Source organism: Cladophialophora carrionii, assembly GCF_000365165.1.
Source record: "Cladophialophora carrionii CBS 160.54 unplaced genomic scaffold supercont1.12, whole genome shotgun sequence".
In the NCBI taxonomy this organism is placed as follows: domain Eukaryota; kingdom Fungi; phylum Ascomycota; class Eurotiomycetes; order Chaetothyriales; family Herpotrichiellaceae; genus Cladophialophora; species Cladophialophora carrionii.
The window spans coordinates 156,271-182,969 of NW_008481819.1; the positions used below are offsets into that span (position 1 = coordinate 156,271).

The 26,699-nt window shown below is 54.2% G+C and overlaps 11 protein-coding genes across 11 annotated transcripts; 3 read left to right on the plus strand and 8 right to left on the minus strand.

Moving 5' to 3' along the window:
- Window positions 1–355: 355 nt before the first annotated feature.
- Window positions 356–2,065, minus strand: G647_10023 (uncharacterized protein; the record flags this gene model as incomplete). Its single annotated transcript, XM_008726015.1, has 2 exons — window positions 356–618; window positions 682–2,065. The coding sequence occupies 2 exons, from the start codon at window positions 2,063–2,065 to the stop codon at window positions 356–358; spliced, it is 1,647 nt and encodes a 548-aa protein (XP_008724237.1).
- A 1,139-nt stretch (window positions 2,066–3,204) lies between these two features.
- G647_10024 (uncharacterized protein) lies at window positions 3,205–3,795 on the minus strand (the record flags this gene model as incomplete). Its single annotated transcript, XM_008726016.1, has 1 exon — window positions 3,205–3,795. One exon carries the CDS (start codon window positions 3,793–3,795, stop codon window positions 3,205–3,207), a length of 591 nt encoding a protein of 196 aa, XP_008724238.1.
- A 404-nt stretch (window positions 3,796–4,199) lies between these two features.
- G647_10025 (uncharacterized protein) lies at window positions 4,200–5,234 on the plus strand (the record flags this gene model as incomplete). Its single annotated transcript, XM_008726017.1, has 2 exons — window positions 4,200–4,766; window positions 4,836–5,234. 2 exons carry the CDS (start codon window positions 4,200–4,202, stop codon window positions 5,232–5,234), a joined length of 966 nt encoding a protein of 321 aa, XP_008724239.1.
- A 1,496-nt stretch (window positions 5,235–6,730) lies between these two features.
- G647_10026 (uncharacterized protein) lies at window positions 6,731–8,143 on the minus strand (the record flags this gene model as incomplete). The annotated part of the gene is made up of 1 exon (XM_008726018.1): window positions 6,731–8,143. One exon carries the CDS (start codon window positions 8,141–8,143, stop codon window positions 6,731–6,733), a length of 1,413 nt encoding a protein of 470 aa, XP_008724240.1.
- Window positions 8,144–8,867: 724 nt separating this feature from the next.
- Window positions 8,868–10,925, minus strand: G647_10027 (uncharacterized protein; the record flags this gene model as incomplete). Its single annotated transcript, XM_008726019.1, has 1 exon — window positions 8,868–10,925. The coding sequence occupies one exon, from the start codon at window positions 10,923–10,925 to the stop codon at window positions 8,868–8,870; it is 2,058 nt and encodes a 685-aa protein (XP_008724241.1).
- A 921-nt stretch (window positions 10,926–11,846) lies between these two features.
- On the minus strand, window positions 11,847–12,446 carry G647_10028 (uncharacterized protein; the record flags this gene model as incomplete). The annotated part of the gene is made up of 1 exon (XM_008726020.1): window positions 11,847–12,446. One exon carries the CDS (start codon window positions 12,444–12,446, stop codon window positions 11,847–11,849), a length of 600 nt encoding a protein of 199 aa, XP_008724242.1.
- A 1,590-nt stretch (window positions 12,447–14,036) lies between these two features.
- On the minus strand, window positions 14,037–15,770 carry G647_10029 (uncharacterized protein; the record flags this gene model as incomplete). Its single annotated transcript, XM_008726021.1, has 2 exons — window positions 14,037–14,753; window positions 14,805–15,770. The coding sequence occupies 2 exons, from the start codon at window positions 15,768–15,770 to the stop codon at window positions 14,037–14,039; spliced, it is 1,683 nt and encodes a 560-aa protein (XP_008724243.1).
- Window positions 15,771–16,592: 822 nt separating this feature from the next.
- On the minus strand, window positions 16,593–18,305 carry G647_10030 (uncharacterized protein; the record flags this gene model as incomplete). The annotated part of the gene is made up of 1 exon (XM_008726022.1): window positions 16,593–18,305. The coding sequence occupies one exon, from the start codon at window positions 18,303–18,305 to the stop codon at window positions 16,593–16,595; it is 1,713 nt and encodes a 570-aa protein (XP_008724244.1).
- Window positions 18,306–18,676: 371 nt separating this feature from the next.
- G647_10031 (uncharacterized protein) lies at window positions 18,677–19,606 on the plus strand (the record flags this gene model as incomplete). Its single annotated transcript, XM_008726023.1, has 3 exons — window positions 18,677–18,698; window positions 18,759–19,005; window positions 19,060–19,606. 3 exons carry the CDS (start codon window positions 18,677–18,679, stop codon window positions 19,604–19,606), a joined length of 816 nt encoding a protein of 271 aa, XP_008724245.1.
- Window positions 19,607–20,234: 628 nt separating this feature from the next.
- G647_10032 (uncharacterized protein) lies at window positions 20,235–21,774 on the plus strand (the record flags this gene model as incomplete). Its single annotated transcript, XM_008726024.1, has 2 exons — window positions 20,235–20,496; window positions 20,558–21,774. 2 exons carry the CDS (start codon window positions 20,235–20,237, stop codon window positions 21,772–21,774), a joined length of 1,479 nt encoding a protein of 492 aa, XP_008724246.1.
- Window positions 21,775–22,223: 449 nt separating this feature from the next.
- On the minus strand, window positions 22,224–26,479 carry G647_10033 (uncharacterized protein; the record flags this gene model as incomplete). Its single annotated transcript, XM_008726025.1, has 2 exons — window positions 22,224–26,256; window positions 26,349–26,479. The coding sequence occupies 2 exons, from the start codon at window positions 26,477–26,479 to the stop codon at window positions 22,224–22,226; spliced, it is 4,164 nt and encodes a 1,387-aa protein (XP_008724247.1).
- Between the last annotated feature and the right edge of the window lie 220 nt (window positions 26,480–26,699).

Genomic DNA, 26,699 nt, shown 5'->3' on the forward strand with positions numbered 1-26,699 from the left:
TTGCTGTTGAGCACTTGATTGGGGTAGGGTAGAATGCTACTGATGAAGATCCTACAGCTCAGATCGTGTCCATGTAGGCGACTAGCTAAGAATCATGAAGCACTGGGGAGAGATGAACGCAGAATCAGACATGCGCTAGGTTTGACGAGCCACGGCGAAAGCTGAACATGCAGATAAAAACCTCTGAGATGGGAACGAATGTTTTATGTTGATTTACCTCGATTATTACCATACCTCGTATTGATGTCCTCATCATTAACATCCTCTTTGCTTTACCACCGTTAGCCTGGCATACTGATGGGGGATAGACGACTTCGACATAACATTCTGAGACTGTGTTTCTATGCAGCTGTTGTTAGACCGGAGAAGGGATATCATCGTCAATCTCCATAGGCACATCGTCGGCATCGTCCTTGACTGGGCTCGATGTCATCAATGTGTCGAGCCGAGGAATCGAGTCCTCTGGTTCTGGCACGTCACTGTCGATGTCCATGGGGACACTTTCGTCGACTTCCATGTCAACCTCGTTTGCGGCGTTGATGATGTCGTCTTCCTCGTACTCAGCATCGTCGTCAGCTCCGTCCCAAGGGGGTTCATCTAATTCACCTTCCTCCCAGCCTTCGCAATCCCTAATAGGCATGTTAGCACAATCAATGTCGTCACAAGTGGACTGAGACTTACCTGACCAGTGCTCGTGGAGCTCGGCTCTGACCTGCTTGGCCCTCTGCCACCAGTAGTTCCTCCGATGGACAGGTAATTCAAGCATATCAAACAATTGCTTCAACGAGCGTCGGTCCTGTTGCCAAATTTGAGTGTACTTCTTCGCTTCATCGAGAGCTCGATCCCGTTGCTTGGGATCCTTGTACTTCTTCATGAGCTTCGCCATCAGCGTCGGAGGCACGGCCGCATCGCCGTCCGGCGTTAGCGACTCGAATCGTTCCCCAGCTCGGACCAGCGCCGTAAGAAAGACGATCCATTCGTTGATCTCACGAGCCGAGAGCGTGCCATGATGCTGCCGAAATTCGATTGTTTTCTTGGAATGGTCCGAGGTCACCATGGCAATTGCTAGATTCTCAAAGTTGACGAAAAGGAACCGATTGAAGTCAGCCATGTCAAGGTTCCCCTCGCGAAACGTGAGCTTCTTGGACGATAGTGCTCGAAGCAAGGGAAAGATGTTATCATCCTCGTCCTCATCCCAGTTTTCGTAGTCGAAAATCTTCATGAATGTGTCTTCGGCAGAGAATGGCTTGCCCAGGTGACAGCAGTGGACGCGGTGCGATGCACCCTCGGCATGCAAGTACTTCCGATTCGAGTTGGCATAGCTACGACTCTTGCTTTCTGGGTACGAGTGTCGTTCGGGATGGTGGAGGAGAGTGATGGTATCCTCAAATGCTAAGCAAAGCCAGGCAAGATGGCGAATAAAGTCCGGAGGGAAGTCTACCTGTCCTTCTGGTTCCGGCTGCATGCCGATATGCACGTGGACAGAGGCGTTTCTGGGGTTAGCCATGAAGACATAGGGTACTGTGGGAGACTGGTCAGCTATCATCAAGTTGAGGTAGCCGGTGAGCTCTACCAACCCGTTCGGTCGATTCTGGTCCAAGTCGGGGACGGGGAGGGCCGGGGAGACGAGTTCAAGGCCAGTCCAATCCCATTCATCGAAGATTTGACTCTCTCGTTGCACTATCAGGGCTCCATTAGACCACTGGAAGAGCTCGGAAGGGTCCCTGGGATCCAGAACAGCCTCCTCTGGCACAATCATCCAGTAGCTGAATTTGTCAAAGCAGTCAGCATAAGGCGTGGTTTTGCTGTCGACCCAAAGTTCCCCGCCATGATTCTCTATAATCGTCCTGGCTTGAAGGAGACCAGCTGATCTGTCGGAATCCTGAATCTCCTGATTGATGACTTCCAGGTTGAGTTTGAAGGGCTTGTTGTTACGGAGATTCTGAACTTGTAACCACCAATATTCTGGATATCGTTCGAGGTCTCGTCTGATTCCGAAAAGGAATTCGATTTCGACCCCGAACGTCAACGGGAGTCTTCTCTTTCCCGAGCTTGAGCCTGGCATGGTGGTTAATATGGTTTGTTTTTTGGGGGGCAAGACTTGCTCTTCTTGTTTGGTGCCTGCTGAAAACAGTGTATGGCTGGAAGATATTTATATTTGTTGCTTGCCTTGATTCTGAGCTGCAATGCCTCGCCTTATGATATTTTTGAAGCACAAAGAGACTGACCCGGTAGTGGCAGCGAAGAACAATGATTCCTTGATCCGAACAATGCCCTTTGAGGACCGTGATTCAATGGAATGTAACAAAAGAAAGAGTCTTTCTGCGACAGCATAACACAAAGCAATCAAGAAGCGGCACCTCGGGACCTTTGTTCTGTCAAAAACACTCTGGTAAACGGTTTCCACCCAACATGTGTCTTACTCCTCCAGCAATAGCACAAAGATCATCCGTGCCAAACGACGTCTAGCCATGGAGACGTCATTCTTCAACTTCTTGCACTGCCCGCTAGCCATGTCCACCTCGCTCCTCGCTACTGCATCAAAGAAGGCGGTTGAACATCGACGCCTTAGAGTGCTTCTCCTTTAAGATGATTGGGAAACCCATCTGCCGAGATGTCGTAATAATGATATATATTCATATGATGGGCCCCTTGAGGTCGGGTGTCGAAGTGGCCATGGCGGAGAGATACCTTGTTCTTTTCCTCGAGTAGTGAATGTGAATGAAATCTGTGAGAAAGCTCTACAGTCGTGGCCATATTGAATTTTGCCTCATGGGTCAACAAGAGACCACTCTGGATCATGGTGCGCCAGTGAGCTCGCGAGATATGTCCTGGTCGATTTGATTGAAGAGTCGCCATCCTGGACGCATGTGGAGATCTGTAGATATACTGGAAGGGTGACGGTATCAGTGTCGTTCTGGCCGCGGATGATCTTAGTCTTGCGGGCCACTACAAGTGAGCTGCCGCAAACCACCTATCGGCAGCGGATGTCGTATGACAAAACGAACCGTGGTACTGTGGAACGATGGTCCTGGGTCTGATGCTTCCCGACCCTGAACTGGCTGTTGGTCGATGATCAATCGTGTCTGGCACAGAATTGTCCCTCGCAACCATTCTTAGTTAGAGAAATCCAACAATCTCGCGACCATGAACTGGATTGTGGAAACTGCCCTTCACAAGCTGTCTCTTCTCAAAGTGTGCTGCTCAGACATTCGCCACAACGCCCTTAGCCACCAACTGATCCAACACGCCTGGCTTGAGCCTCATTTGTCTCTCCACGTCGCCCGGAGATTTTCCCGCGTCGTCCCTCGAAGTCAGAGCCTGTCTGATCTCTTGTGCGCTCATAAGCGTCCTGCCAGCAAAGCTCGGCCGCCCCTGATCCTCCAGCTCCGACTCCCACTGTCGTAGGATCCTCTGTCGTGCTTGGACAAGCAACACGGCTGGATTGTTTGGCTGTGACGGGAAGATATTCGGGCCAGAGTGCATAGGCTGGCTTGAGGTAGGGAAATACTCCTCATTGGGTTTTCTTTCCGTGATGGGTCTTGCGGCGCCGACTTGACGTAACGCTGAGCCGAATTGCGGATCTCTCGCGTCGAGCTCGACATGCTCGACTCTCTGATCTGAGGGAGGGGCGGCGTTGACGTTGGGTCTGACCGGCGCCGCGGGAGTGGGCTTGATGGGAGCGTCTTCTGGTAAAGGCACGGTGCCCGAGTTGAGCATGGTAGGGGTGGAGGGGTATTTCCGACGAGCTGCAGAGCCAGTAGCTCTGGCGACTTTAGAGGACGAGTTACCCATTTTCAGAACAAAGAATGAGTAGTACACAGAAGAGTGAGCAGCTGGTGAAGTGACAAAGACCATGACATCGTGGACATCCACATTCAGGAGTCTCCACTTTGGCAAGGCTGAGGAGAAACTGGCCAATGAGCGGTTTGCCCTCCAACATGCCCCGTTGTCTGTACTGGTGCTCAGAATGTTTCAATGGTGACCACGTCGTATCTTCTTTACTAAGTTACCACCGGTGACACTCTCTTCTACTGCTAGCTCCTACTCCGCCAGAGTGTTCAACATAGTATCCTCTTGATCAACTCGAGCAAAATCCGCTACACAAGACTCCTCCATCTTGAAACCCTTGCAGAGACTGCCCCTCCACTGCCCTCCCCCGCCGCTCCTCCGTGTCTTTTCACCACCCCTCGCTCGCAATGGACCGCAAGCACAAACCCGCCGCGATACCTGTCTCCCCTTCAATGGCGCAGCCTATAGTCGACCTCTCTGACAATGTTCTCACGGCCCGCCTTCCCTCTGGCGACTCCGTAACCGTCTACCTCTACGGCGCCACGGTCACGAGCTGGAAAACCGGCAACGGTGCCGAACGACTGTTCCTCTCCAGCGCCGCTGCGCTAGACGGTTCAAAACCCATCCGAGGCGGCATCCCGCTCGTGTTCCCAGTGTTTGGCCCGCCGCCGAAAACCCACGCAACGGGTCAATTACCGCAGCACGGGTTTGCGAGGAACACGTACTGGGAGTTCTTGGGGAAGAGCAGTAGCGAGAGTCTGGGTCAGAAGGCCGACGATAGCGTCAAGTTGGACTTTGGGCTGAGTCCGGCCAACCTGGACGAGGCTACGCGCAAGAAGTGGCCCTACGACTTCGGGCTGGTGTACAGCGTGACGCTGGGCAAGGGCAAGCTGGAGTGTCTTTTGCATGTGCAGAACAAAGGCAACCAGTCGTTTGAGTTCCAGTCTCTGTTCCACACTTACCTGGCGGTCAAGGTACGTTTTGCTAAATTCCAAGGCGCTGAGATGTTTCATGTAGAAGGCAACGATCCTAACGCGATGCAGGACATTCACAAAACCGCGGTCCAGGGCCTTAAATCCTCCCCGTACATTGACAAGGTCCGCTCCGCCCAGACGTTTACGGAAGAATCCTCCTCGCTCTCCTTCTCCGGTGAAACTGACCGAGTATACACCCCTCCTACGGACCCCAAAGCGGCAAACCCGCTCGTACCACTGGTGGTCACGGAGGACGGCAAGGAAAGTTTCGTGGTTACTCGTGACGCGCTCCCGGACGTGACAGTGTGGAACGGGTGGGAAGACAAGATCAAAGGTATGGGTGACTTTGAGCCGAAAGACGGATGGAAGAGATACCTGTGCATCGAGCCTGGGAGTGTCAGTTCGTGGACGAAGCTTGAGGGTGGTGATGCGTGGGAAGGGGGCGCCACGTACGAGAGCAAGTTGTAAGCGAGCAGCATCAAATAGAGGAACCCCCGGGGGCGGGGGGGCGGGGGGGGGGATGGGGGAGCCGAAATGACAGCAGGCGGAGTCTGCATGTCTTCTTGAAGCATCAATCACTTGTCCTGGAGATAGCAAGGCGTGTGAAGGGGAAGGCAGGCTCTAGCATTAGACTCAATGTGCGAACGGGCACAACAGTTGATCAACGAAGTTACGTAAAAGCGAGTGCAATGCATGGTACATCCGTCAGTCACCAGTCACAGTCACAGTCGCAGTCACGAAACATCAACGAGGCGACAGAGAAGAGAACAGACAGCACACGAACGATAGCACGCATAAGCAGAGCAGCAGAATAGACTTGATTTGATTTGATTTCCTTTCCAGGACCAGATAGACAAGGGCAAAGCAGAGCAGAGCAGAAGAGGACAGCAGAGTCGAGAGTCGAGAGTTGAAAGTCCCTTGATTTAACAAAGTAATATATCGGTGAGTACGGAGTATATACTCCGTAATTCCCCCGTCGCCGTGCCCAACGAATCCAGCAACCGGGTAACACATGTAAGTGGAGTCTGTGTACTTTTGGACATATGTGCGTGGATACCATCCGTGCGTAAACAGACAAGTCCGAACCGAGTCGAGTCTTCCATTGCACGGTGGTAGTATTTGGCGTCGCTTGTCCTGTCACGTAGGTACCTATGCGAGTCGCGAAGAGCAGGCGGTACTGGTGCTGGGTGTGCTGGTGTGCTGGTGCTTGTATGAGTGGAGCGAAGTCGTTGCGTCCGTCGACCACGCGTATCTTGGGACCAACAGCGCAGCTGGGCCGTAGTTCTCCTGATCCTGATTCTGATGCTCATCTCTCGCGCTATCTCAAGCCCGATCCCCACGGTACTCTGCTCGGCATGCCCTCGCCGTAGGCCATGATATACTACTAGTACGTCCCTGTGTAATGCTGGCGGCAGGGTAAAATCGGGTGTTCGACGGGTCGGGTCAGAGCGGTGTATCGAGGATCTGAACGGTCTGGGCATTCGAATCACCCACTCATTCGTTGGTTCTTTCGTCTGTCTGTCTGTCCATCCGTCTCTCCGTTGTGTGACGAGTGGAGGTGAGCTGAGCCGAGTTGAGGTCAGTCGCACGAGTATCGTCGAGACGACAACCGCACATCTACTCTCGATCCTGCCTTCCAGGGCGCACACGGCCTTCAATTAGACCTGAACCCCCACCTAGACTTGGCTGTGCCCGCGTTATATTTGCGGTTGTGGTCACGGTCGCATCCGCCTCCGCCGCCGCTCTCGCCTCCCTAACTCTCTGCAAGTAGATTTGATGTTCTTGATCTATGCGCGCACAGGCCGAGAAGTTAGACGTGGAAGCCAGGACGGGTGAATTGGGTAAGCAGAAGAAAAGAAGAAAAGAAGAAAAGAAGGACAACTGTGAAACAATGCCTGAACAGCAATAAAAGACACGACGACACCAGGGGAAATGATAGTATCCAAGGGACAACAGAGACAGCGTCACCAGCGAGTCAACCGCAGCAAAGCAACAGAGAGAGAGAAAAGGGGCAAACACATACACTTCTCCCATAAGAGATAACTCGTCACAATGGCAAAAGGCAACGCCACAATCGCAGCCGTATACCTGACCGTGGCCTTCCTGTACCGGGGATCCTTCTTGCGCTGCTCCAGCGGCATTTCCGACAGTTTGGGCGGTCGTGGGCCGATGGGCACGGCCGAGGGGGGTGAGAACGGGAGGGGATGGCGCGGCTCTGAAGCGGGATGTGGTGTAGGAGGTGGAGGAGGTAAGTTTGTACGACTCTGGGATTGGGATCCTCGCGCTGCGAGCGCCACGGTGGTGGACATGGGGAGCGGTGATGTGGATGAGTAGGCTCGGATCTGAGGCGCGGAGCCCGTGGTGGCGGCGGTAGCGGCGGCGCTCTTGAATTGAGGAGGCGGTAGAGGCATTGTTCCTAGGGGGTGTGGTTGCGGTGGTGGTGGTTGCGGCTGTGGCTGTGACGGTGACGGTGGCAGATGAGTCGAGGTGGAGGCTGAGGATGAGGATTCGACGGCGCTATCGATAGCAGGAACCGTGGACGGTAGTGACCCCGCGATCGCTGTGGAAGGCGAGAGATGAGAGCCTAGTCCTTGTATCTCGACGTTGGTGAACGGTTGTGTCAAGGATGGAGATACCAACGCTTCGCACTCCCGCTCCCGTTTGTCCACAAACGCCAGAATACCCTGCTGCAGCTGCGTCGAGTGCGTAGAGAATGCTTTCGCCTGCTGCAGGATCTTAGAAATCGAGATATCCCGTGTGCTTGTCTGTGAGAGATGTGAAGTTTCTGGCTGTAGCACGGGCGCTGTGCCCTCCTCTTGCGACGATGAGGACAGAGATGAAGACACAACAGCTGGGTATTCCACCCGAGCTTGACCTTTCGGCGTGCCTCGTCGTGGTGATGTTGGATCGCGAACAGACACTGTATCTTGCTTCTTGACGTCTGAAGATTTCGATGCGGTCTTACCTCTCGATTTAGTGCCAGCTACGGTCTTTACCGCCGTCGTTGCTGTGAGGTGAGGCTCATCGACTGCATCGGCAAGACCAGCATCTTCGACCAGACTTTTTGGTTTTCTCTTAGAGGCTGATGATGGTGTGGTCGACGTCAATATTGGTGGAGGTGGTGATGATGCCGCCGTTGACGTTGATGTTGATGCTGGTGCTGACGCCGATGCCGATTTCTTGGCCTCTATTTTGCCCTTGCCTCGCATCTTCGTCTTCGTCTTCGGTTCCGTCGTCATCAGCCTGGAGGATACAAACCCACTACTTCCACCCTCGAGCACCACACCTGCATCTACGTGTCCATCTAGTTCTTGGACGACCGCATTCTTCCGAGGCCGGCCTCTTTTCTTGACGACACCTTCTGCGGAGAGTGACATTGTGGCGGCGGCCAATGCCTTTGACGAGCTTGACTTCGTACCGAATTGTGACACGCAATATTCTGGAAGAACGCCACCACGAGATATGCGCGCTGTACCCCGTACGTGGTAGGTATAATTAGGCAGTACGGAGTACTCGAGAAAGGAGACGCGTGAATAACGCGTCTTGTATCGTGTGTCGTGTTGTGTCGCGTTGTGCCGTGATGTGCCGTCTAGTGAAATTGGCTCGACGGCGGGGCCGGGACATGCGTTTCAGGAGCTACAGTATTCGAAACTACGAAGTACTCCGTACATTAGTATCTAATTATTGTGTGGACTTCTGTCTCTTGTTGGAGTCTTTTGACACTCTATGTGCAGCAGCAGGCAATAGGGCGCAGAGCAGGATGTACTGTGTCAGACTGAAAAGAGCGCTGTGGACATCTTAGTAGCAGGCGATATAACCTAGTACTGTAACCTGGCTAATTGTTCCATACATACTGAGTACTCGGTACCTTCTGTGGTGTATGGTGTTGCCAACGCTCAGCTGGGCGTGAATCTGATACCCGTTGTACATACGACAACTCACAACTCCATGCTCCGCTATGCTATGTGATGCGTGTCCTTGTAAAACAACACTCCCGGCCGCCAAAGAATACATGCACACGACCCTCTCACTCTCTCTCAGACTTGTCCATGTGCTCGTCTGCTGGATCCATGGCCATGACTCCCACGCCAACTCGATCATTCAGATCTGCCGGCGTCCCATTGCACTCTCTGCCGCTTCTCTGGCCTTTTTCTCCGCCTTTATAAGTTGCAAGGCGCGCTCCTCGTTTTCCGCGTCCGCCATTTTCTGGTATGCCTCAAATTCTCTCATGGCCTGACCCAGCCTCTTCAGTTCCTCTGCCTGCCGCTTGAGGTCCTCCATGTTGATAATCGTGCCTGGACCAGGCGCTTCTCCGCGCAGGCCGCGCGGGTCGACTCTGAAGCGTGAGCTCTTTGGCCGTTTAGGGGATGATGCTTGACGCGCCTTGGAGGGATTTGCTGGATTGGTCCCCTCGACAAAGGTGATCTTACGCGGTCTGCCGCCTTGGTTGCTAGACCCAGCAACGCCATTTGCTTGTAAAGGAGAATTTCTCCCTCGTGGGGCGAACGTCGATCCCTTGGGAGGGAGAAGGACGCCAAAGCCGGTAGGCGATGGACGAGCTTCGGTAGCAGAGTCCTGCATCCGAGCAAGCACTGTAGGCGGATTGATCACCTGTTGGCGGTATTGTGTCTGTTGTTCACGTTCCTCGGCTTCCACAATGAGCGCATGGATGTCCTCCAACGTCTGATTGTACGTCCATGGGATTCCCCGTGCCGTGGCTCTCTTGCGAATGTCTCCCAGGGCATGATAATCGTCCCGGAGGCGATCCTCGTACGTCCGTCTTGTAAAATGTGAGCGACTAGGTTGCGGGGGTGGTGCGGGTGGTAGTGATTGAAGCGGCGAGGCACGGTGAGGGCCATCGCTCATAGAGGCTTGCATCTGTAGCGGTTGACCTACGGAAAATGTCGCAAGGTCGTCTGCGGGACTTTTGCCGTTTGCAGCAGGCCGACTCAGTGGTGACTGGCTGGTTGTCGGAGCGCCAGGATCGGTGTAGAGCTGTGAGAGTCTTTCGGCGTCCGACACGCGCAGGATAGTGTTGACAGGCGTCAAGAGCAAGTCGTTCTCGGGTGTTTGGGACTTGGATAGATCGACATAGTCATGCTTCTGGCCCTGTGCGACCGTATTCGGCATGAGCGCACGGGCAAGTTCGGCAGAATTGGTGCGGGCCGTCTTGAATGGTTGACCGTGGTCACACTGGCACCATGCCTGGGTATACACCCGCCAGTCATAGACACTTCCCGGGACTGTCTCTGCATTCTCATCCTCCTCGTCTGGCATTTGCAGGGCTATTTGGGCAAAGGCTAGAAGTCGGAAGGATGGGGAAAGACACGAAAGATCGCAGGATCCGGGTGTTTCAGTGGGGTGCGGGCGCGGGCGCGATTCAGACATTGTGCTGACTTGTTTTGCTGCTGACTTCTGTCGTTCAGATGTCCTTCTGGGCGTTTCTTGGACCGCGGCGGAGCTGGCCTTGTTCTTTGCGTGTGTCGGTGAATCGGAACGACGCAGTTGTGGCTTCATCTTCAGCACAATGACCTTGGACTTCTTTGCCACGGGAGCCTCGACAATCTCACCCCGTTCAGCTTCAGCAGTATCACGAGTCTCGCTGGTCTCAGACGAGACTGAGTATCGGAGCTTTGAGGGGACTCTAGCACTGGAGTAGGACAGCCTGGCTGATTTGCGTAGAGGAGCTTCCTCCGAATCCTCGGTGGCGGGTCGCTTTTGAGCGGTCTGCGACTCTGATACCGCTTTTGGAGTAGGCTTCTTCTCTCTGCGGGAGTGTCTTCGTGAAGGAGATGTCTCCACTGTCGATTCTGGTGCTCCATCCTGGACGAGGGCTGCAGGAGGTGGAGTATGGGCACCATTGGCCATGGTCTTTGCCGGAGTCTCTGGAATTTCGGGTTCAATCTGCGCGTCCTTGGGTGCCTCTCGCGGCACACCCGGTGTTGGTGAGTGTTCTTGGTGGGATGATCGCCGACGTCGTGGTGGCGTATCGCCGATGACAATTGTATCGGAGAGTGGCGGCGAGTACGACTTGCTGCCATTGAGTGCTACAGCTTTGGCGGTGAGTTTGCGTACACGCCCAGAGGCTCGTCGGGCCCCATTATCGCCAGCTTGATCATTCTGATCGTCTGTCTGGGCTGTGATGGTCTTGGTTCTCATTGTGGATGATGACGGGATTGTGGCGGGCCGAAACGTCCGCGTAATCCTAAGAATCGCTCCAGGTGCGGCACAATCGACGGCGATGCTGGGCGTACGATCAGACCGGTAAGAGCCGAACGTCGCAAAGTTAGCGAAACAATTAGAAGCCTCTACGCTGGCGTTGTTGAGGCTTGATCTCTCGGAGAAAGACGTGAGCTGGCGGAAGCCAAGGGAGCGTGTCAACGAGCAAACCGTTTGACCACTGAAGGCAACGGCGGACGCGTCGTGGCCAGGGCAGGGCAGATTACTATGCCGTAATCGTGCTACCGCGGCGGTGAATTCGATGACAATAGGATCCCTCAGCCCGATTCTGAGAAGGTATTGTACTGTAGCCACGTAGCCAAGGAGATTCCGCCATGAAAATCGACGAGGTGCAGATCCAGAGGCGGCGGGTCCCTTCCGAAACGGGCATAAGGGGGACAGACTGACATGAATTACGGGGATCCATTGCCCCTGCCGACGTCTTTCCAGCATCTGCCTCGCGTAGATCGAGGTCGAATATCTGGAGATGCTGGACGTCGACAGGAGCAGCGTCCGTTACAGTACTTACGGAGATCTATTGCCCCTGCCGACGTCTTCTCCAGCATCTGCCTCCCGTCGTTCGAGGTAGAACCGGCGTAGATCGAAGTAGAGGCTGTGTAGATTCTGGAAGTCGACAAGGAGGGCTCTCTACTACAGTCTGAGCGACATAGAGCAACATACGTCGATTTCTTCTCTTGTACATTCGGCATTCGAGATTCTAGGCCGGCCCTTCTGTCTCCAGAGTCTATAAAGGTCCCAACTTATCAGTATCGAAGCAGTGTACTCGACGTCCAGCAGGCGCAAGCAGCGCCTACAATCTCACAGAAGCGACATCTACACCAGTGCCTGTGAGAAGCGATATTACAACTCCAGCACAACCGGCCCTTTCTGGCCCTGCATCTCCCCTCGAACTTCTCCCAACCGTCTCTTCTGCCTCCCTTGTCCGTCGAAATTCCCGTCATCCAACCATGCTTCAAACCCTTTCTTAACACCCCTCTCCGACCAATCCTCCTCAACCATGGAGAACCAGCACGTATCTCGACTCCGCCCCTTGTAGACCATGTGCTTGCGGAACACGCCCTCAAAGGTGAATCCATACCTGATCGCCGCTCGCTTCGACGGCCCGTTGAGGTTGTCGCACTTCCACTCGTACCGCCGGTACTCGAGCTCTTCAAACACGTACTTGGCCAGCAGGTACATTGCCTCCGTGGCGGCTTTGGTGCGCTGCAGCTGAGGCGAGAAGAGGATGTTCCCGACCTCGACGACGCGATGGGTGGTGTCGATGCGCATCAAGCTAGCCCAACCGACGGGTTTGGAGGTCGTGTTGTCAACCATGGCGAAGAACAGCGGGTCCTGCGCCTGCGATTTTGTGACGACGGCTTCCTTGAACGACGCGAGTGACGGATACGGGTCGTCGAATAGGTACGTGAAGAGATGTTCATGATCTTCTCCCTTGACCATGTCGTAGAGATCGCCGGCATGGTCTGCCGCCAAAGGTACTATTGTTACAGCATGGCCTGCCAATGTGACTTTCGACGGCCGTGGCCCTGGGCCTGGCGGCGAAAGCGACACGGAAGGCCCGATCGGTTGTTGTCTTTGTTCTTTGCAGCCATCAGGTTTCGTTCCTCTTGTTGACTAGACTTCGTTCGGTCCTTACCTATTGGCTCAGTGGCGCTGTGCCCTTGATTGGCCATTAGATATGAACCAGGAAGTAGTCGGGGACTTTGATTCAACTCGTGTGGTAGAGCTCCAGGCTCAGTATATGTGAGAGCGGAAACTTCGGGCATATCTGTCAGCTGTGTTTAGAGAGGAACTTGCGCCACTGGACGAGCACCCGCAATGTCCGAACGGGGTTTAAGCGCAAGGGGCGCCCAGGTGAGCATCGTAAGGGCGAGCAAGCCAGACGGACCACCGTATGCGCCTACGACGGCCACTAATTCCTATCAAGCCTTTCGCCGGCCTGATTCAAGGGGGTGGGTGCAGACAGGTGTTGGTCTTTTGATGAACAACTCATTGAGGAGCACTTTGGCCATGTCAAAATCTGTATACTATGCACCAGCTGCGAATGGTCACTGGAGAGATATAGAAATACTCTATGCAGAAGTAGCAAGATTCAGCCATTTTTGCCGATAATATTGGTCACGTTGGGCGCTCAATTCTATACGGTTGCTCGATTCTGTTGTGGTGCGCCTCGCCAACAACGAATATCGCTCCATTTTGCAGCAGCCTAGGCACGTCTGCTCTTCTTGGTACTATGTGGGAATAACACAGGCTTACCAACTCGCAACACCTGTCTCGGCCGGGCAGTGGTTTTGCACACATCTCCCTCGAAAGGCCGACGTGTCTGGATGCACAAACCCGAAGACAAACCTTGAAGTCTTCGAGGCGACAGGATCTCGACGACGGTGGCGCTCGAGTCGCGGACCGTGATATGCGATTCCGCAATCGAAAAGTTAGTGCTGTTGAAAATAGGCGTAGCTCACCGGGATAGTAGCTACCAAGGATGCAATTGAGCATCCCCATCTAGGTGCATGCATTGCTGTTGTTAACGGTGCGTAGCTCACCGGGCTTCCAGTCCGCTCCCTCCACCAGAGCGTTGGCGAGCTGGACCTGCCTAACGTGGACTATCTGACAAGACTGCTGGTTTTTTGGACGGTGGAGAAGCTCACCGTGTGGTCGTGCCAGAGTCTGGCACCTCGGTTCTTTCTTCCAAACGCACTGTCAAAGGAGAGTTTTGCTGTTGGCAACGGGGCTGAAGCATCCCCGGTCTATATATCAGGGGGTTATGTTTCCCAATAAGAGAGAGAGTGCTGTTTTTGACGAGGCTTGAGCATCCCCGATAGGTATATGTCGCACAACCGGTTCGAGAAGGGCAAGTCGAGGTGGATTAGGACTTTGCGTCGGTCCTGCTGTTGAAGATTAGTCCGAAACTGTCGATATTGTAGTTGGGATCCGCGAATCTGCAGAGCCGCGTTGTTGAAGTCGCGGACAGGGCAGCGGAGTAAGCGATCGACGGCCTGTCGCCAATACCGCGTAATCTCGACGAGGAGGCTACGGTATTGCCTCTTCCTTTTTCAGGCCGGTGACGGTCTCTCTGTGCTCCTTTGAGAGCTTAGTCTTGACCACGAATAAGCTTGCAACGATGCCAATCGCACCAAGACATGTAAACATGATGAACATGTTTCTGATGCTCCAGGCAAATGCTTGCTTGACTGCAAGTTCTTGAGCGGGTGGCAGGTTCCGTGCAATGTTGACGTTGGCTCCGGCGTTCTTGCCCGAAAGATCGTCCAGAATGGCATTAGAGAGTCCCGATTGCGCCAATGCGCTTCGCCGGAGGTCCATACTTTGCTGAAATACTATGCCACCCACAATGACACCCAATGAGATCGCCAGGCTCCTAGTGAAGGATTGCGTCGAGGTGGCAGTCCCCACATCGTCTTGGTGAACACCCTGTTGGATAGCGAGAAGTGGAGGCTCGAACAATAAACCAGCTCCAACGCCCTCGACGAGTTCGAACCCTATTATCGACGCGGTCGAAGTATGGGCATCCATAGAAACGAAAAGACCGGTGCCCAAGGTCATCAGAACAGTTCCGATCCACATTGACGGTCTGTATTGCCCTGTTCGGTGGATGATCACGCCATTAATAACTCCGGTACCGGCGGTAGCCACAATAAGAGGTACTAAGAGCACGCCGGACCGTAGTGGCGAGGCTTCTTTGACACTCTGAAAATACAGAGGCAAGTAGTATTCGGCAGCGATGAACACCTGGTGGTCGATTTAGCAAACACAACGGCCAATTCAATATGAAACACGTACCATTCCATGACAAAAGCTCAGCATCAATGTCGCAGCATTCCTTGTGCCAAACAGCGAAAGTGGGATGACCGGGTATTTGGCCAATTTTTTCTCACTGTAAATGAAGACCAGGACCATCAATGAGCCGAACACGAGCAAACATATAACCTTCGCAGAGCTCCAAGGATATACGGCGCCACCTAGATCAAGACCTAAAAGCAACATCACAGTTACCCCAAGGATCGAGACGCAACCAAACCAGTCGACCGCCCGGATTCCGTCAAGGACAGGCGTTCTCGGATTGTGAACATTGAGGAAAGGTAGCAGAAGCGCGAAGGCGGTCCCAGCAATGGGCAAGTTCAACCAAAAGCACCATCGCCAATCAACTTTCTGTGCAAAGGCACCTCCCAAGAGTGGTCCAACAGCGCCGGCCAGAGCCCAGATGCCTTCGCAGAGGCCCAGCCACAGGCTTCTCTCGCGGACACTGAAAAGGTCGGAGATCCCCACGTTTACCATACAGATCAAACCGCCGCCAGCAGCTCCTTGAATGGCACGGCCGGCGATGAGCATCTGCATGTTGACCGCGGTGGCGCAAACCACAGAGCTGGCAAAGAACACGACCACGGCGACCAGGAAGATGGGCTTGCGGCCCCAGATATCCGAAAATTTGACCCAGATGGGGGCTGCAGCGGCATTTGCAATGAGATAGGCGCCTCCAATCCAGATGTAGCCGGCTGCTGAATGAAGGTCGGCAGTGATTGTGGGGGTGGCCGTGGCGACAATGGTGGCGTCCATGGCCGCGACAAACAGCGACATGTACAGTGCAATCAATATCATGGCCATGCGAAACTTGCTTCGAGGCTGAGCCTGCGGACCTGGATCAGGCAACTCAGAGACAGGGTCGACGGGGACATGCTCGGTTGCTGCATTTTGACGTGGTTGAGCTGGACCGATGAGGTCAAATTCAAAGGCCTTCTTCGAGTCCATGAGGAAGTCTTCCAAGAAGGCTTCCGTCCCTGTTTCACCCAGGTCAGCAACGGAATTGTCCCAATATCACAATGTGCTCAGAAGAGATGTAGGGGGTGAAGGCAGACACCCAGGTAGAAAACCAGAAAATTCTGGGGCGGCTCGGCTTTAACAGGCGGAGAAGCGGTACAATACCAAGGGCAGTAGCGGGGGCCTCGGGGACCGGGTAGCCTCCGACTGTCGTCAAAGGGCGGTGCGCGGCGGCGGCGGGCTTTGGTCATGCCCACTGCCCAGAAACCCCAGTTCTGCGGCTGGACTAGCCAAGCTGAACGCATAAGGAAAGTAAGGAAACTGTTTGTAATCTGGTATGTTGCAAGACAAATAAGAATCGACCCTTGGGCAACGAAGTGGAGCCTGGTAACGCCCAACCCTGTACATTTAATGATGCCATCTTCGGCAGGAATGGAAAGGGTATGAAGCTGAATCCCCCGGCCATCAAGAACACAGGTATAATGATTGTACTGGGTGAAACGAATCGCCATATCCACGATATAATGCCGCGCTCAGGGAGACGACGACAAGGATTAGGCGTCAGAGAGCCCAGCATGTCTAGCTCGATCTTGGAGTCTGTCGTGTAAGAACAAGTAGTTGAGGAAACTACAAATTCTCGTTCCGTGAAGGACTAATGGACAACTCCTGTGTAACATTGACAATCCCTAAATCGTAAGTAGGGCAGAAGAAGCGTATGAGTGAAAAAGGGCGCGTCGTGGGGCACTTCAGTCAGGGTATCGTACTTGACGGTTCTAGAGGCGCGTACTGGATGGAATTCATGGCCTTTTCTGATTACCGTTTGATCTGAGCAGCTTTAAATCTGCTCACGCGTCTCCCGGTCCCTTCGTCCTCGAGTGGTGTTATTTCACCTTCTTCAGCACTTCCGAGGAATCCACCTTCCTGGGCAAGTATGCGCTTGATCCGGTGTTGCTGATAGTCCCTTGCTATTTCGCGCTGATGATCCTGATCGGAAAAGTCGTTGGGATCGGGGGCTGTTGTTGCTTTTGGCGAAGAACGCTCGATCAGAGTTGTAGAGACCATCTTGGAGGGAGGGTGAGGTGTCGATTTGTCCTCAGGCTTCCCCTGGGGAAATTCCATTGGGGCAGCAAACATCGGCGTTTGCGGCTGGGATTGACGTGCGGCCTTGAAGCGTGATTGTTTGGCGGCTGTTGGGGCAGGAGGTGCTGGAGCGGTAGCCTCTGTATCGTCCTGACCTGCCTCCCGTTCGACAATGGAGTCGTTGATTGGTCGCAACTGTAGCTTTTCTGGCGCAACTGGAGACATTTTTGCGAGTTCGGAAGTGGTGGTAGGAGGGTTCTCGGCAGCAATGTCTAGTTCTGAGGAGAATGCCACCTTCTTTCTCCCAGACCTTCTGTTGACTGATCCGGCTTCCGCAGGATCGCTCTTCGCGGGCTTCAAGCTACTTTTCTTGGATTGTTCATCTCTTAAGATCGCCGCCTTTCGTGCAGCTTCGGCTGCAGGCGGCCGTTGCTCTTTCCGTGGTTGATCAATTGCTGCCTCTGTTTGCAGCTCAGGGCCAACGTTCTTTAAGCCAAGTTTCTCCTGCAACTCTTCCATCCTCTTTTGATATCTTCGCGACAGGAACAGCCCACGGTTGCTTTTGCCGCTGTCATCTTCTGAATCCTCATCTGTTTCCTCCTCGATATCCATCTCGGAGTCGAAGTCCAGATCAAGCTCGTCATCATCATCTTCTACGACATCCGATGTCTCCTCCTCGAGCTCTAATTCAGCCACAATAGCTCCTACTTCATCCAAGCCCCGTGAGTATTGAAGCATCTCACGGCGTAATTCGGCTTCATCGGGTGTATCGAAGGAATTCGTGGGTAGCTCGTCTATCGAGACGTTTGTGTGTTGACTTTTGGTGTCGACGGTATTCTGAGACTGAGATGTTGCCGCCACCTCAGGGTTGCTCGATGGGGCAGCCTTGGTTATGGTGCCACCCAAGTCTTCTAGGTCTTCTACTCCCGCCTTCTTCAACACATCCATCAATTGGGCGGCATCTGAGCCGGGAGTCTGCACTTTGCTTGAAATGACATTCCCTTCCTCATCGAGCTCTTCGGTGATCTCGGCCAGTGGAAGCCCAGCCTCATCCCTATGGCTCGGTTCTTCAGCGAGGAGAAGGGCATTCCGTTTCTTTTCCGCATCAGACAATTGTTTGCGGATCGCCTCAATGTTACGGGTAACATAGTCAACCCGTTTCGACAGCAAATGAACCAGTTGGACAGGACGACGAGGGCGGGAACTGGCGTCTACCAGCAGCTCCTGTAGCTCTTTTTCGTCCACAAGTTCAGGTTTGGAGTCTTTAGCAGCTTGCAGGCACTCCTTGGGGGAAGAGTCCTTCGGAAGGCCCAAGAATTCTTCCCGAAGCCCTTCATAGTCAATCTCCAGAGCCTGCCAGTGTCGCAGGGCTTTGCGGAGTTTGGTGATGTTGGTTTCGAGCTCTGCTCGCTGCCGCTCGACGCGGGCAAGCGCTGATGGGTCCATCAATCTTGTGGGGAGCCAAATGACACGGGTGTCTTCGCGGGTCACCAATGATGGAGCCGCACAGGCTAGATTGCGGTTAGAAGAGATCAAAAATTGAAGAATTCATTGTATGGAATTTTGAACGCCACATGTAAAAGATTTGTCATTTCAAATTACATAAGCCGTTGCTGCCACCGCGTCGCTGTTTCACCTGCATCTTTCTTCACATTGTTGTCACCTGTGTCTCACGTCCGTGTCCAAAAGACCCGCTATTGATCCCTTTCGTCCCAAGATGAAGCCCGGAGAGCATATTCATACTTGCAATTCGTGAAGTCCGTCAACTCGGGGGAGTATCAGAGACGCGGAAGCGTTGACAAGGCATAGACTCTGTCATGGATGACGATGATTTGAACCGTGAGATCGAGCCTGCATGAAGATTCTCCAGACAACGTGTACTGACTCTAGACGGAGTAGCTCCCAACAAGTGTCCAGTTTGCGGAAGTGATCCTCGGACGCACCCTGGCCTTCGGTTCAAGATCAACACCAAGTGCTATCACCGAATATGTGAGGGCTGTGTGGACCGCAACTTCTCCTCGGGCAAAGCAGAGTGTCCGGTAGCCGGATGTCATGTCAGCCTCTGGAAACGAGAATGGCGGACGCAAACGTTCGAAGACCTCAAGATCGAACGTGAGGTCGAGATCCGGAAGAGGGTCAACAAGATGTAAGTCCCGTCTTTGTGTCGTCTGTCACATTGTGGTTAACCCGACGCATTCAGCCTCGATCGTCAAGAGGAAGAGTTTGAGACGAAGCGCGACTACGATGATTTTCTGGAGCTGCGGGAAGAGCTGATCATGAATCTGGTGCTCCGGACAGACGTATCAGCCACGAACCGTAAGCTGAAGGAATATGCCATTGCGAACGGCCTGAAGGTGGATTCGAATGATGCCCCGACCGAGTCGGACAAGAAGGCTACCAAGAAGAAGGACGTTGATCCGACCATCGCAGACCCAAGTGGTCTGATCAAGGGATTGAAGAAGAAAGTCATTCGTGAAGCGGAGGCACCCTACGATCCATTCATGGGTATGCCACGCAAGATGGACTATTACGAAGTCAAGGACAGCTACATCGCCCGTGCTAAAGGAAAGCCGGCGGAAGCGATGCTTGCGGCGGGCTACGACTTTGGACAGTACATGGATGAATGTCTTCTACGGGCATTTGCTGGACTTGGAGTTTTTATCGAAGATGAGATGGCGGCGAAGAACAACACAGCCGTGCCAGTCCCAGGTACTGGAGCAACAACGGCGGTGGATGATGTGTTCTGAGCATATTCCTCGGAGCGTACAGGGCGGGCATTGCAAGGGTTTCTGTGTCATATCCAGTTGGTCTACCTTGAATATGAAAGAAGAATTCTGACAATGCACCCTAGAGATGCAACGCCACTCTTGCTGCCAATCCTTGCTGCTTTCTCCGACGGCCATGTTTACTTCACCCATACGCATCCACCTGGATGTTTTTGCCCTTGAAATTACCAGGTAAAACATCCATACAGATACATGGGACAAGGGAGACTTCTATGTACAAAGCACGAGCCGACTGAGAAGTCGAAGTAAGCAGAGCTAGACGAAGGGTGAGGAGCGAGTAGATGTCGAGATCTGAAAGCGGCATGATCTCCGCACCCACGATTAGGGCGGACACGTGCCGAGCACCCACGATTCATACTCGCAAGACCCTAAAGCGGCATGGTCGACGCACCCACTACGGACAAACTCGCAGATTCACTTTGGCTGCGCCGCCAAGATTTCGCAGAGCCACTTCCACTTTGTCGACAAGACGAGCAGGTTGTGAAATGCACTCAACCAACGGTGCCCTCGTTTCGGCGCCCCTGACTTGCGAGTAGAGTTTTCTTCTCCAGCCCTCGACGATATCATCCTTCCGTGCAAGACCGCCATCATGCCCGCGCCCACAAATACCCTCCTCATCGAGGGAACCTTCTCCGAACTTGCTGAAGAACTCGCCCAGTACGTCGACAACCTCGCTAAAGCCGAGGGGAACGGCGCGCAAGCGGAAATCCAACAGCTGTTAGCCGGCATCAGAGAATCGGAGCAGTCACAGGAGGGGGGCGTGGACGAGTCCACTGTGCAAAATCAGAAAAATGAAGTTCTTAAGAAGATCGTCACTCGGGCACAGGTTCTCAACGGCGCTCCGGAGAGAGGTATGAAAGCAGCCAATCTGTCGTTTCCCAGAGAGTGAGAGACCTGACATGAAGTCCACAGAGTTTACGGCAGCATACAACCTCCTCATCTCGCTCGCTACTCAATCCACCATCAGCGACCAAATCTTCGCGAGACTCTGCACCTACCTCTCTGAGGGCCCGGTCACATCTTCCCCCGTCTACGGCGGCAGCCTCGCCGTGCAGACCCTGACTACGATCTTCAACGTTCTCTCACCCTCCAGCGAAAGTCGTTACCACGTCTTCCTGGCCATCCTGAGAGTCATCCGCGCCACGTCTAGCACGCAGGCCTTTGAGGCGTTGATACCCCAACTCGAGACGAACATCCCTTTCTGGCTGCAGTCGTGGTCCCTTGACGATGACGACGCCCGAACCTTGTTCGTCGCCGTCGCGGACGTGGCCTCGGCCCAAGGTAACAGCGATCTAGAATACACATACCTTCTGCGAGCGCTGCAAACAATCGAATCCAAACACGCTTCAGCCGAGGAGTCGGCCTCCCTAGCCCGCCGCACCCTCATCACAGCACTCACAAACCCTTCGATCACAGACTTCACGCCCCTCACGGACAACGACGCCATCATCGCCCTCCGCCGCAGCGACGCCGCGCTCTTCGACTTGCTCGAAATCTTCTCCAGTGACGACTACTCCGCGTACCTCGACTTTCTGGAGACTAATTCTCTCTCCTCCCTGTCCATTCCAGACTCGGCAGCCGACCTGCTGGCCAACAAGATCCGCCTCCTGACTCTCTCCTCAATCGCCGCCACAACCGCCACGCGCAGCGTCCCCTACGCACAGATCGCGCAGGCGCTCCAAATCCCCAGCGAGGACGTCGAAATGTGGGTCATCGACACCATCCGCGCGGGACTGGTCGAAGGGAAACTCAGTCAAATGAAAGGGGAGTTCCTGGTCCAGCGCGCCACATACCGAGTGTTCGGGGAGAAACAATGGGCCGAGATCCAAGGGCGGCTGATGGTCTGGCGACGCAGCCTAGAGAGCGTCTTGACCGTCGTGAGAAACGAGCGGGAGAGGTTCCTACGAGAAGGCGTGAACGGAGGCGAGGACGCCGGACGTGCCAACGGATACGGTGATCGCGACGGAGACAACCAAGGCTACAACCGGGGTGAGCGTCAACAACGTCGCGGCGGAGGAGGCGGAGGAGGAAGGGGGGGCCGACGTGGCGGCGACCGCGAGCGCGATCGGGACCGGGACCGTGATCTCCAACAAAATCAGCAGCGAGAAATTGAGGTTGGTGGGGACTAGGTGTCTGCACATCATACTACTTTCCACGCGCACGCCCGTTGGGAAGGCGATCTGGTTCTCGATGCCCTGGAGCGGAAATTGCAGAGAAATGGCATCAAGGAGCCGTAAGACGCTGCCGTTGGAGGAAACGACACGGGCCAGGAAAGGAAAGGAAAAGATACGAAACAAGGAGACACGAGTTCCAATGTGGAATGAACGAGGCTTGCTTGAAGCTGCTAGCTCGATATGAGCATGAGCAACGGCATGAGCAACGGTCTGAAAGAGGGGCAGGGGAAGCAAGAATACTCCTGCCGAAGCCTCTAGCCTTGCGTTGAACGGGTGCGTAAATTAAAGATTGAGACAGTCAGTGCTCATGCAATCAAGGATCATTGATCAAAGCTGCAATTCAATACTCGCTAGTCTCTTATACATAGTACGCCGGTGGATGCCCTCGGCTTCCGGCTGGCTCCTTAGGTTTGCATACTCTGAGCCGGCTGTCTCGGACTGCTTTGCTGCCCTTGCCCGTTGCCAGGACCGTTGCCGTTGATACCGCTCTGACTCCCACTCCGCTGGTCCCTCGGCGTCGCGCTACGACTCATCTGTCCCTGGGGGTTGGCATGCTGGCTCACTGGCCGAGCCATATTCATGACAGGAGAGCCGGCCAAGCCGTTGACATTCGCCATCCCTCCACCCATCTGCTGCTGCATCTGCATCGCTTGTAGGTTACGCTGCGCGTGCTGTTGAGCCTGCTGCATGCGGATGCGTTGGTTGTACTGTTGGACCTGCTCGTTGGTCATCATGCCCGGGTGTCCGAGTTGAGCCGCGGCAGCAGCGGTAGCGGTAGCTGCTGAGGCATTGTTGCCGGCATTCATAGCTCCAAGGGCGGCGTTCAGGGCAGCTTGGTTGTGCTGAGGACGCTTTTGGCTCGTATGTCCCGCTGCGGCTTGGGTTGCTTGATGTTGGTACGTCTGGAGCTGTTGCGATGCAAGCCGCTGCACCTCTTCGTCCGAGAGATTAGGGTGGTGTTCTCGAATCTTGTTTGCGATCTGAGTCAGGACAGGAACGTGCCCGCTCGACAAAGCTTGACCGGAATTCGCGGTATTGGGGCGAGGCGAGCTGCCGTTCAGCGGTCCAGACGGGGATCCGTTGCCATTAGCAGCGGCGGCCATCGCAGCACGGTAGGCGGCATTGTTCAAGCCCTGACCATTAGCGAGAGCAACATGAGGATTGTTGGGAGACGAGTGAGGACCATTCTGAGCTTGTTGAGCTTGGCGCATGAGCTGTTCTTGTTGCACGCGAGTAGCCTCCTGCAGCATCCGCATCTGCTGTGGTGAAGTCATGCCACCACGCGCGGCCAATTGGGCTTGCATCTGTGCCTGCATTTGCGGCGTCAGCTTAGGCGCCATCATGCCTGGCGGCAACTGCATATTTCCCTGCATTGCGGCTATCATTGCTGGATGGGGACGATGACCATTGGGCATCTGCATATTGCCATTCGGCATTCCTGGCATGCTACCCATCGAAGGCGCCCGCATTCCAGGTGCAGCAGCAGGCATGCCGTTCGGGAGACCATTAGGTTGACCGTTCTGGGTACGTTGTTGCTGTGCGGTAGCACGCTGGTGAGCGATGAGTTGCTGCCGGTATATCTCTTGTCGTTCGGCAAGCTTCTGTTCCCTCTCCTGCTTGAGCTGCGAGAATTCAGCTGGAGTCTTGTAAGATGGCTTTGGAACATTTGCATCGTTGACTTTCCGCATCGCTGCAAGATCTGCTTGGTGTTGTTGTTTCTGCAAAGCCGTCTCTCTCTTCTTGGCCAGCTTACGCATGGCATCGAGCATGGCAAGGTGCCGCTGTGTTCTCTTCCGCTCGACTTTGACGGGTTGGGTGGTTCGCCGGCGTGCGGAGATCTGGACATTGGCGCCCGCTCTCCGCTGAGCCTCTTCGATCTGAGCAGCCACGTGTCGGCCTGCTGCTTCAATTCTGCCGGAGTAGGTCTTGAAATATGCCGTCTTAGACATATCCGCCGGTAAGCCTTCCAATCCAATCCATCGTTCGAAACATTCCCATGGCGTCCGACGATCTGCACCAGAAGTATACAGGCTCGGGGGCGTGAGGCAGCTGGAGATAAGTGACCAGTTGTAGGAGTAGTCTTTGACGAGTCGCTTGAGTTCGTCGTCTTCGGCGGCGGTCCATTGCGACGACGATCTTGTCTCGAAGAAGGCCTGTGTAGGCATTGGATGCTCCGATGGCGGACGGAATGAATGGCCTGGATGTATTCTATCCCTGATGATTTTGTTCTCAGGCATGAACAGCGCAACGTTCGTCTCTTCAGGTGGGAGGGGGTCCGACTTCTTCTTTGGCGAGGGTTCAAGGTCATAGTCGTATCGACTCTGTTTGACCGGAGGTTTATGGTCCTTGACTGGCAATTTCTCGGTCGCCCATCTTGACACAGGTACGATATCGGTCCTCCATTTCGCATCAAGCCGTTCCGCCAGACCAGATTTGGACGTGTCGGGTTCGCCATAGGGCCCGTACAGCGGTAGCTCGTTCAATAGCTTGTCCAGTGCCGGTGTTTGATCGACAGCGAAGTTGAAGTCCGACGGCCCCAACGAGAATAAAGCGGCAGGGGCACGGGAGATCTGCACATCTCGAAGTTCTGCAACATCGTCGCTCATGGAATCATCCTCGTTAGAAGGCACCAATTCAGGTGTCGGTTGTGACGACAAGCTTGCAACCGGTTCGTCTTCCATGGCGACATCGTCAGAGATGGCAGGTTTAGAGAGTAGTTTCGGTGGCCGGACTCGCACTTGGAGGCGCCGCCGCTGCTCAGCAGAGCTTGCAACCCAGTCGGCACAACTTTCTGCAAGTCCCCTGGCGGCCGCCATCTTCCACTTTCGTTCCTCTTTGAAATCAGTGCGCATCCACTTCACGTGGTCCAACAAGAAATCCCAGTGAGAGGTTGGCCTCGGAGCTTCTTCCGCACGCTTGTATTGCCGCAGAGCCCAACGTTGCTTCTCCTGTAACTGATATAGGCGCTTGAGTATTCGGCACTCCGCAGATAGCTCGTACTCGATGAGGTGATCTGATGTCGACAAGGTCTTGTGTGCATTCTGGATAAGGTAGGACATCGACGTTTGCCGCGACATAGAGTGCGCTTTGTTCTCAAACAGAGTGTAGAGATAGTCTCGATCCGCAGGACTTTTGCGTTGTGCCTCACCTTCAAATGGTACCATTTCAAGATTGTCCTCGTCGCCGCCAACGGCTTTCTCGCGCTTGGCGAAGACCACTGTCGATAGCCTACTCCGATCCTTGTCCCGTCGGTCACGTTCGGCTGTTCGACCCTGAGGTGTTGTGGCACCGAAAGAATCACGAGGAGAATCTGCCTGTGGGGTTGTCGTCCTCGGCGTCTCACCAAGGATCTCAGAGACAGACTTCTTCTGCAAGACACCAGAAGATATTCGCGTCGCACGTTTTGGGGGCTCCTCGACCGATGGAGTTGCTGGGACGTTCCGCCTGGGGGAAATACCCGTCAGTTGAGCAGGACTCTCAACAAGGCCACCGCTAGGTCGTGCTTTGAAGTAGGAGTCGCTCTCTGTTCGCGTGTCTATTTGCATCGCTGGTCGTTGAGGGCTCGGAATTTTGGATGGTTCTGCGGAGAGCTTGCTTTGATCAGCCCAATTCGAACTGATAGATCCTACGCCGTTTGCACCAGTCATTTCGACGTCAATAGATGGAGTTCCTGTCCTGCCGGCGCCGCGCTGGTAGTCTCTATCTTGATGCGCAGAAGATAGACCTGAATCAGGTTGGCCAGTATCCTTAGCCTTGCTAGCTTGGGAGACAAGAGATGTGGCAGACGCAACATCGACTCCAGGACTCGTGCCAGGAGAGCCAGCATCCGGAGCCGGAGTATTTGAGGAGTCCGGACCATTGCTCGAGGCTGGGGAAGATTGAGGATCAACAGGTGGTGCAATTGGTGCAAGAGGAGGAGGGGTCCGGCTTGATCGATGGTCGACTGGTGGGAAAGGACGTGTTTCTGCGACCGCCGAGGACGCAGTGCCTGTTCTTGCGCCAGGAGATTCCAGAAGAGTACCATCACTTTGATCTATAGCAGTTGCCTCGACGGCCGGCACCCTAGGAGACTTCGACCGACGGTCGCCTCTGTCTGGACTTGCAACAAAATCGCCATTTTGTGTATTCAACCCCGCCGATGCCGTCGCTTGGTTGCCCAGTCCGTGGTCTTCCCCGGTCACAGATGTCGCGACTTCATCACGCTCATTCCCTTCAAGCGGCTTCGGGGTGGGCGGTGTCTGTCTCGCTGCGATCGGTTTGGGCGTGGGTTTTGGTGTTGGCGACGACGGTGCAGTGGTTTTTGAGGCGAATTTCGGCTGCTGTATAGTGGCTGGAGGTGGCGAGGCGGCTGTATGAGGTTGTTTTGGTGCAGACTTGCGAGATCGTAGTACTATATGGGATAGAGGCGGGAGCGTGTTCTCGTCGAAGCGGCACCCTCTGTAGAGCTGTGAGAACGCGACCAGACAGGCAACAAAATTCATGCAAATTGGGATGGTGGTACATATGTACCAGCGACAAGGAATTCATACTTTTCCAGATCATTTGCATCGTGGAAGGCTTGGAGTTTCTGCTTGTATGTCGGGTCATGGGCTGGTATACTGATGGAGAAGAGTTCATTTAATTTGCGCTTTCTTGACTGCACCAGGCGTCTGTAATTCATGATATCGCATCAGTATATGCTGGCATACTCGGAAAGCAACCCTGTGGGTTTTGATGAATATTACTGACTGTGCTTCAGACTTCTTCGAGCGTAAGTGCTCGACGGGCATTTCATCGGCATCGGCGGCGTCGAGGAGAAGTACGAGAAACCATCCGAATTAATTGCTGAAAATTCGCCAGAAGACTGAGACGACGGGAACGAGATGGGATGAGGTCTCAAA